Source organism: Zingiber officinale, chromosome 5B, assembly GCF_018446385.1.
Source record: "Zingiber officinale cultivar Zhangliang chromosome 5B, Zo_v1.1, whole genome shotgun sequence".
In the NCBI taxonomy this organism is placed as follows: domain Eukaryota; kingdom Viridiplantae; phylum Streptophyta; class Magnoliopsida; order Zingiberales; family Zingiberaceae; genus Zingiber; species Zingiber officinale.
The window spans coordinates 69,216,994-69,226,156 of record NC_055995.1 but is presented as its reverse complement, the minus strand read 5'-3'; the positions used below and the strand labels follow the sequence as shown (position 1 = coordinate 69,226,156).

Sequence of the window (9,163 nt, the reverse complement as noted above, 5' to 3'; positions counted from 1 at the left end):
TTCGGGTCACAACCGTCCAATTCAATCAAATTCAATGTCAATGCATGCCCCGATAGAGTATCAAAACTGGGTGCCATGGACTATCCACGATGCTGTGTTGAAGGCTTGAAGCAATTGTAAGTGTTTTAACTTTAACATTAGTAACAAAGTTTTTTTTAATTGGTATTAGTTATTTTTTTTATTGATTATCAGTTAAATTATGATGTCAAAAAAATGATTACGTTTGTACATCCGTTAATTCATTTAAAGGTCAATAGAAAAAAAAAATAAAGATGGTTATTAGAATATGTTTAATTTAAGTTATCATCGATAATCTTAATTATATGATTATTTAATAATTACATAATTAAAATTATAGGAAATAATTTTAATGTTGTCTTAGTACCGAAAATACCCTCATATTTTATACTGCGATCTTGCTCTGGTTCTAGGGTTTTAGTAGAACAACGTTCAAAACCTCCGAGGTGCGATCGAATCGCCCCCTCTTTACCGTAATCCTCGTCGCCAACATCAAGTATTCATGAACCTGATGTCGAGTTGATTTCTGTTCGCCTCCCTAATGCTAAGGTCCAATCTCCACGCCGCTGGAGCAGCATGAGCCGACGTGCAGCGGCGGTGATTCTCTTCCAGTCTCCTGCCGTTTTCTCCTTGTTTGGCGTCAAACGCTGTTTCTTGCCGATTCAATCACCGATTTCCCTCGGCAATCCCTTGAAGAGGCCCCGCCTTCACCACTTCAGCACCGGTAGTAGCTGTTCCTCACCCCGCGATGATTTGGATGGATTAGTCGATGCGGAGTTCGGATTTCTGCCCAACGGTGAGTCTGCCGATCGACAGGATCATCAGGAGGGATCAATCTCGCTGAAAGACTTCGCCTTTTTACACGAAGCCGCTGCTGGAGACCATGAGGCCCACTATGAGAAGTCTGCTGGTTCAGGAAACTTCTCCGAGGATGCCATTTTGATCGTCAATGCTATTAGGGCATGTGGAAGTGACTTTGATCACAAGACGATGGAGACACTTAGGCAATTCAGAGGAAAATTGAACGAGTCATTGGTGATTGAGGTATTAAGGTTAATCAAAACTCCTGATTTGTCTCTCAGATTCTTTATTTGGGCTGGTCGGCAGATTGGCTATAGCCACACGGATTCAGTGTATGATGTATTGATAGAAATTTTAGGCTTTGATAAGAAGAACAGAGTTCCTCAGGATTTTCTTAGAGAAATTGAACAGGATGACCAAGAAATTCTTGAGAGGTTGCTAAATGTTTTGGTAAGGAAGTGCTGTCATAATGGTTTTTGGAATGATGCTCTGGAAGAGCTTGGTCGTTTGAAGGATTTTGGATACAAGCCGTCCAAGGTGACATACAATGCTTTGCTGCAAGTTCTTTTGAGTGCAGACCAACTAGGTCCAGCTTTTTTGGTACATAAAGAGATGTCTGATGCAGGATTTGGTTTGAACAGGTTCACAATAGGCTGCTATGCCCAATCTTTGTGTAAAGCAGGACGGTGGGTTGAAGCTATTAATATTATAGAGAGAGAAGATTTTACTCTAGATACAGTGTTATCTACTCAAATGATTAGTGGATTGTTGGAAGCTTCTCTTTTTGAAGAAGCCATGTCTTTCCTTCATAGGATGAGGTCTAATTCATATGTCCCTAATGTTGTGACATATCAGACATTGCTTTCAGGGTTTCTCAAGAAGAAGCAGCTTGGTTGGTGTAAGAGAATTATTAAAATGATGATTACAGAGGGTTGCAATCCAAGCCCATCTTTGTTTAATTCTCTAATGCACGGATACTGTTCTACCAAAGACTATGCTTATGCATATAAGCTATTAAAGAAGATGATTGCTTGTGGTTGTCAACCAGGCTATGTGACCTATAACATATTTATTGGGGGAGTATGTGGAAATAAAGAGTTCCCAAGTTCTGAATTGCTGGAGTTGGCAGAACATGCATACGAGGAGATGCTGAATGCAGGATTTGTGCTAAACAAAATAAATGTGGGCAATTTTGCACAATGTCTTTGTCACATGGGGAAATTTGATAAGGCATTTCAGATTATAAAGGAGATGATGGGAAAGGGATTTGCTCCTGATTGTAACACATACACAAAGGTTATTGATGTTCTTTGCCAAGCAAGTAAATTAGAGGAGGCTTTCCTTTTATTTCAAGAAATGAAGAAGAATGATGTTGTGCCTGATGTTTATACATATACAATTTTAATCGACACTTTTTGCAAGGTGGGGCTAATTAAACAGGCTAGTAGATGGTTCAATGAAATGCAGATAAATGGTTGTACCCCAAATGTAGTGACTTATACTGCACTTATACATGCTTACTTGAAAACAAAACAAGTCTCCAAGGCTAATGAACTTTTCAAGAGCATGATTAGCATGGGTTGTATTCCAAACGTCATCACCTACACTGCATTGATTGATGGTCTTTGCAAGGCTGGAGAGATTGATGGTGCTTGTCATATCTATGCTAGGATGAGAGGAGATTGTGAGAAAATTACTGACAATTACTTTAATGATGGAAGCATTGAAATCTTAGAGCCAAATGTTTTTACATATGGTGCATTGGTTGATGGCTTATGTAAAGCTCATAAAGTAGTTGAGGCTCGTGATTTACTCAATGCAATGTCATCTGCTGGTTGTGATCCTAATCAGATTGTTTATGATGCCCTCATTGATGGGTTTTGCAAGGTTGGCAAACTTGATGATGCACAGGAGGTATTTGTTAGAATGTCTCAAAATGGTTATATTCCTAGTGTATATACATACAGCTCCCTTATTGATAGGTTATTTAAGGATAAACGTCTCGATCTTGCTTTGAAAGTTCTCTCCAAAATGTTAGAGAGCTCTTGTTCTCCAAATGTCGTCACATATACTGAGATGATTGATGGCCTTTGTAAGGTAGGTAAAACAGAGGAGGCCCATAAGCTTTTAATTATGATGGAAGAAAAAGGATGTATTCCGAATGTCGTGACTTACACCGCCCTGATAGATGGGTTTGGGAAAGCATGTAAAATCGATATGTGCTTAGAGCTTTTTAGACAAATGACTGCAAAGAGTTGTGCCCCAAATTTTATCACTTACAGAATATTGATAAACCATTGTTGCACTGCTGGCCTTCTTGATGTCGCTCACAAGCTTCTGGAGGAGATGAAGCAGACTTATTGGCCAAGGCACATATCCAGTTATTCTAATGTCATCCAAGGATTCAGCAAGAAGTTTATTAGTTCACTTGGCCTCTTAGATGAGATAACAAACTATAAAACGATACCACTTGCTCCTGTTTACAACATTCTAATATTTAGTTTCTCAAAAGCTGGTAATCTGGAAAGGGCTATGGAATTGCACAGAGAGATAGAAGGCAGTTTGTCAGGTTCAAGTGTTGCAAACAGAAAAATGTACAGTTCAGTTATTGAGGGCCTTTGTTTATCATCTCAGATTGAGAAGGCCTTTGATTTATACAGTAAAATGATAACAAGAGGATGTGTGCCGGAACTAGTAACTTTCTCTTACCTTGTTAAGGGACTCCTAATGGCTAATAAATGGGAAGAAGGGCTCCAGCTTCTTTACTGTGCATGCCACATGGTTTGTTCATCGTTGATCCCTCTAATTAATCATTATTGGTGATTTCTTCAAAAGAATTTTTGAAGCGGTCAGACAACCCTATTGTTAGTTACTAATTCCACAAGTTGTTCATACATGCACAGCTTTTTGATTGCCAACACATTTCACGCTAGTTGCGTGCTTGCTGGGCTTTAGTTTTTCTAAAATTTGATATTTTTTAGTTCTTCTAAAATTTGATTTGTCCATCAAATCTATTCTTTTTCTAATTCAGAATGTTTTTTTCACAGGGTATAGATTGGCACTATGATGAACCATCTGATGGGAGCTAGACATTCTTATACTGCATTCTTGTCTTGTTCCATGTTCCCTTTATGAATAATGGGAGCACACATAACATGGGATTCCTTGGATAACGCATCACCAAAAACAAAATTTTGAGATGTTCCTTCTGCATAACAATGGTATGCTTTTCCAATTGCCAATTAATGTTAGCAACTCTGTGTTTTTTTATGACACGACATTATTGTGTTCTGTGTTTTCAGACTACTCTACTTGCATTGTTCACAATTAATAAACCAAATCGCTTCAAATGGTTATACACAACATCTTGGTAGTACTTCCATCCATCAGTGTAGAAATTTGTCATTTTATCTCCTTTGCACTGAAACACCATCCAAATAACTATTAGGTAATGTTTTCTGTCTTTATGGGATACTTTGGTTGGCAATGGACATTAATTATCCATTTTGTCCAGTAATGATTTTGCAAGTCAGTCATGATCAGCAGCAAGATGACCATGGTTGGATCTCCAGCAATATTCCCTGCCTAATAAGATCCCTCTCCTCTATACATGATGGCTGCAATGTTTCAGAAGGGCAATATTCCAGTGGAAGAGGATTATCCATTGAAACCAAGGGCATCATAGAGGATTGCCACAATACCAAGGATATCATCTATGCAGAAGATGCCATCACGTCATCAGCCTAGGTAATCTTGAAGAGGGGTAGATGAGGGCTCTGATTAAAATGTCTTTTATCATCCATCACCGGTGTTGAATTCCTTCAATAAAAAGCATTATGGAAAGAGGATAGACTATGTTGTTATTATCGATTAGTCTAAGAGCCGAAACATCAGATTTATTTGACAGGAAAGAGATGCCAAATATTTCTGAACCTTGTGGAGTTCTGCAATTTTGCCATCATTTAACTTGGAGTTCAGAATCCATTATGATGTTGGATTTCAAAAGTCTAAATTTGAACTCTACCTCCAGTCCGCTACTCCTTGAGCTCCTACTGCATTGACTACTATTGTTTTGAATAAAGCATGAATGGAATGCTCCCATAGTTGTATTCCTTTCAACAGATTTTATTCTACTTTATTTTTCCTCGCTGCCTGATGACAATTAAATACATCGAGGGGATCTGAGTGATCAGTCATTTTAGAAGCCTGAGGAAGGCTTTAAATTGGATTTACTGACAACACGCAGAATCACTGATAGAAATAAGAGGCCGGAACCTCTGGTCCGCATTTTATGGACAAGGGGATGGTCTGTTCACATATATTGGTGTTAATTGATAGTCCCCATTTATTTTACAGGTGAGGGTCATCAATCCCAGTAATACATGTAAAAAAAATCATCTTCTTATCTATTTTTTGCGGACCAAAGATCTCAGCTGGAATAATAGAGGTTCGCCTACTGCAAAAACTCTGACCGCCCTGATGAAGCCTGTACAAACATTCTGAAGCTTTGAAACAAAGCTATTCATTGTTTTTTTTTAATAAAAATAATGCGTTTCAGACAATATTTTAAACTTTGTTTTATCGATTATCATTGTTCCCATCATTAAATGTTTAACAGCTAAGCATTTTCTTCCACTGAATCATTTATTTGGATGAGTAAAGAACTATGAATTTCCAATTATTTGTGCAATTCATTGGCCGTTGTTGAGTGTGCTAATGATGATGGCAACATTATTGTCTAAATTTGCGTGTTACCTAATATGAACCTTTATTGCAGATAGATTTGTTCTCTTTTGTTTTGTTCCTTTTTGGAACAGTATTGTTCTTAGGAAGGAAGATTCTAAGAAAAGCTAGATTTTGAAAGATGGCCAACTTATCCTTTATTCACACAGTAAAGATTGACTTTTATAATACTTTTTTTTATTAAAACAGATTTGACTAATGCTGATCAAGACAGTATCTGGATTGATTCCACCAAAACCATATTGACCCAGCCAGCACAATATTGAACAGGAGTCAACAAGCTACCATGACAAACTATAGCTTTAGGAAAATAGAAGCTCCATTTAATGTGGTTCATGGAAAATAATAATAATCAGAGAAAGAAGTCAAAATCTTGTTATCAAGTTTGCAGTGAAGACTGACTATTAGGAGAATCTCCTAGAGATAAAAATGTGATAACTTTATCAGAACTAAACTTCATGGTAGAGGTGACAAGATGACATGCCACTAAACTAATGGCTCACTCGTCCTCCTGGCTGCGAAGCCTTGCTAGCTTGTTGGTCACCACGATATCGAGTTGTGCAGCTCGTTCGACGATCAACTTGCGCTTCTTTGTTGAAACACTATGCCCAATTTCAGCACAGTAGGTCCTGATAAAAGTTAAGAAATAAATTTTTGAAATGGGACGTATGCATTTTGGATGCAAGCCAGTGCAGTAAATTTTGAAATCGAGTGTACCTGTTGTGCATCATTAGCAATTCCAAATCAGCAACATTTTGTACCACAAACTTCTTAAATCTGTTGGGAAGGTAGTGGCGTGTCTTCTTGTCAGAGCCATAACCAATATTGGGCATCAAGGTGCAGCCCTTGAACTTCCTTCTCACACGAGAATCAATTCCCTTGGGTCTGCGCCAATTTTCCTACCACCAAGACATTTCAAACCAAAAAATTCAATCAATAAGAGCATGCTCTAGTGAACTAACTGGAGATGATAATAATAAAAACCATGAAATCATATGAAAAAAAGATTAACAGAATGATACTTACAAACTGGAGAGAAACTAGAATTTAAGGATTTCTAGTGTGGGATTATGTAATATAAACCCAAAGAAATATCGCTCACAGAAAGAGCTATTATATCAAAAACAAAAGAACAAGTATCTAATGCATAAAAATTAAAGTAAAACAACAGCCAAAAACAATATCCTGAAAGAGAAAAGGGGAAATTGTTTCCATATTTTGCATTTTTGTGGCAGGTTAGGGAGACATGATGAATTTTGGTTACTTTTAGTAGATGGGAATGGAATAGAATAGAGATGAGAATGGAAATGAAATGGAATGAGAAGAGAAATTATCAAATTTATTCCTTTGTTTGTAACAAGGGAACTGTTTTACTTTTACAATGCTTGTTATATGTTTAACTCATCTTCTAGACAATGACTTGCTTGATCTGTTTGATTTGTTTGATCTGTCCTGTCCACCCAATACATCCAACTTGATTAATCCATCCAACATTTGATGACCAAGTAAATTCACTTGTGTCATCCTACCTGACCGACTTGCCTAACCTGAATAATCCAATTCATCTGCTAAATCCACACTGCAAAACCAATTTGACGAGCCCACATCGCTTAACTCAACCTATTTGACAATCTGATCAGCCAACCCCACCAGATCAATCTGCAAAGCCCAACTCATCCACCTTCTTCCGAGCAATAGACTTGACCCTGTTGGTCCATAGAACATGTTTGGCCCATCTTGTCCAACCAGCTTATCCGGTCTGTTCAACACATGCCTCCTGGCTGGTCTGGCCTGCCCTAAACATCCTGCCAACCCAGTCAAGTGATCCAATCCACCCAACACAGTTCCACCAAGCATGTTCAGCTCATCAAGTTTAAGAAGCTCAACCACGTGCCTAGTATATCGGCCTCATTCAGCCCACCCTGTTCAAGCTTCCCAACTCTACAGGTTTACTCATGCATTTATCTCTATTTTGTTTCGAAATGATAACTAATTAAGTATTGCTATATTTAAATAGAGGCGGAATTAAATTTTCTATTTCAGAAACAATGGAATGGATGAAAACGATGGGTGATTTCTTGGAATACATCATTCCTTCAAATTGTTCAAACAAACATTAGAATAGAATTATAAAAGGATCAAAGCATTCACCCTACCAAATGCGACATAAGGTCCCGAAGCACATAAAAACATATCCTCACACTACCCTCAATTGGCAAAACAAACTTTAAAATAGTTATCAATGGGCAAACAAAACAATTAGACTATTTTCTAAAACTTTGAGCAAAGTAATAAAAGAATAAAGAAATGAACAAACTGTTGAACAGATCAAGGACAAACTACAAGTTTATTGAGATAGTGATCGATTGGAAAGAAAAAAAATATGATTCGTATTTGTTAAATGTGAATTATATACATCTCCAAGGAAGTTTAACCTCCCTTCAAACACAAAAGGAACATGCATTTCTTAGTGATACACTTTGGCAATTAAGAGGCGTGGGGATTAAAATCCTACACAAAAGTTTACTTTTGTCCTCTGTAGAGCAATTGAGTAACTACTGTCATGGTCAAATATCAATTATAAATACATATGAATTTTTGACAACCAATTTCATCATTATGTGTGAACTAATCTAGTAGACCAACCTTCTTGCATATAGAGATGCTGATACAAATGGAAGAGCAAGCAAACTCATGTAAACAGAATAAAAAAGAATCAACAAAAAGGTACTACCTTTGAAGCAATTGCATCTGTCTAAAAATACTTACAGGTTGAAAGTTTTGTAGTAAAATAAGTAACGCTGAGCTTGGAACAAATTTGTTTCTAAAACAGTCTTACCTTCACGCATATCTTGCGGTCGCTCTGAGGCCTCTTGAACTTCTTCACGCGCTTCTTCACAATCTTCTTCGTAAGCAGAGGGACAGCCATTCCTGGTTCGCACAAAAAGGTTTTTTTTCAACTAAGATCTCGCAATCACCTTTAAACCACACAAAACTCCATCCACTCAAACATTCACGACAATGCCATGACATATCGTCATAGATATCAATGACAGAACAAATTACCTCGAATGCAATAGGATACCACCAGATAAAGCAAAGAGATGCACAACTATAAAACGAAAAAAAAAAAAACAAGTAGATGAGGTGCGGCGTCAAAAACGATCTCTACAAGCGAATTTTAAGAAACCATTTACAGAAGCTCACCTCTGCGTTCCTGTACGCCGCCGCCGTCCCCAGAGTCCGACTGTAACCCTAAGACGGCAAGATATATTTAGAGGACGGGATTGGTCTGGGTATCGGCTCACATCAGGACCGTCCAATTGAGATGCAACGCTAATAAGCGCATGTTTACTTGAGAGAGTCCAAAAGAGAGAAAGGGAGGGGGAGTGGTAGAGTAAGGGCCCTCTGCGACTATTTCCTTCGCAAATAAATGATTTCTTGTGTTTTGATAATTCGGTAAAAGTCAAATGGATATTCGTTGTTTTTTGTTATCAATTTTTTTTTAAAAAAGTTATGTATTAAAAAAATATCGAAACATATTTCATTCTATTTTTCATTGGGAAAAAAATTCTGATAATTTTAGTACCATGCATCCTAC

General features: G+C 37.6%; 2 protein-coding genes across 5 annotated transcripts; one reads left to right on the top strand and one right to left on the bottom strand.

The window, feature by feature from the left end:
- Nucleotides 1–438: 438 nt before the first annotated feature.
- LOC121984491 (pentatricopeptide repeat-containing protein At1g06710, mitochondrial-like) lies at nucleotides 439–5,383 on the top strand. 3 transcript variants are annotated; one of them, XR_006112930.1, is made up of 3 exons: nucleotides 439–3,600; nucleotides 3,867–4,040; nucleotides 4,122–5,383. XR_006112930.1 is itself a non-coding variant. In XM_042537425.1 (2 exons), the coding sequence occupies exons 1-2, from the start codon at nucleotides 595–597 to the stop codon at nucleotides 3,906–3,908; spliced, it is 3,048 nt and encodes a 1,015-aa protein (XP_042393359.1). In that variant the 5' UTR covers nucleotides 439–594; the 3' UTR covers nucleotides 3,909–5,383. The 3 variants fall into 3 exon arrangements, 1 of the variants encoding a protein (XP_042393359.1); XR_006112931.1 differs by having other exon boundaries at nucleotides 3,867–4,267; nucleotides 4,334–5,383; XM_042537425.1 differs by having other exon boundaries at nucleotides 3,867–5,383.
- Nucleotides 5,384–5,863: 480 nt separating this feature from the next.
- Nucleotides 5,864–8,905, bottom strand: LOC121984490 (60S ribosomal protein L32-1-like). 2 transcript variants are annotated; one of them, XM_042537423.1, is made up of 5 exons: nucleotides 8,770–8,894; nucleotides 8,629–8,674; nucleotides 8,402–8,493; nucleotides 6,280–6,461; nucleotides 5,864–6,191 (listed from the first exon to the last, which is right to left on the bottom strand). In XM_042537423.1, exons 3-5 carry the CDS (start codon nucleotides 8,489–8,491, stop codon nucleotides 6,062–6,064), a joined length of 402 nt encoding a protein of 133 aa, XP_042393357.1. In that variant the 5' UTR covers nucleotides 8,492–8,493; nucleotides 8,629–8,674; nucleotides 8,770–8,894; the 3' UTR covers nucleotides 5,864–6,061. The 2 variants fall into 2 exon arrangements, with proteins under 2 accessions (XP_042393357.1, XP_042393358.1); XM_042537424.1 differs by lacking the exon at nucleotides 8,629–8,674 and having other exon boundaries at nucleotides 8,770–8,905.
- Between the last annotated feature and the right edge of the window lie 258 nt (nucleotides 8,906–9,163).

Excerpts from the sequence above, each read along its gene's own strand:
- LOC121984491 (XM_042537425.1), top strand. The coding sequence starts at position 595 with ATGAGCCGACGTGCAGCGGCGGTGATTCTCTTCCAGTCTCCTGCCGTT. Across the intron at positions 3,601-3,866 it reads TTTACTGTGCATGCCACATG|GGTATAGATTGGCACTATGA; the intron begins GTTTGTTCATCG and ends TTTTTTTCACAG.
- LOC121984490 (XM_042537424.1), bottom strand. The coding sequence starts at position 8,491 with ATGGCTGTCCCTCTGCTTACGAAGAAGATTGTGAAGAAGCGCGTGAAG. Across the intron at positions 6,462-8,401 it reads ACCGCAAGATATGCGTGAAG|GAAAATTGGCGCAGACCCAA; the intron begins GTAAGACTGTTT and ends TCTTGGTGGTAG. Across the intron at positions 6,192-6,279 it reads TTGCTAATGATGCACAACAG|GACCTACTGTGCTGAAATTG; the intron begins GTACACTCGATT and ends AACTTTTATCAG.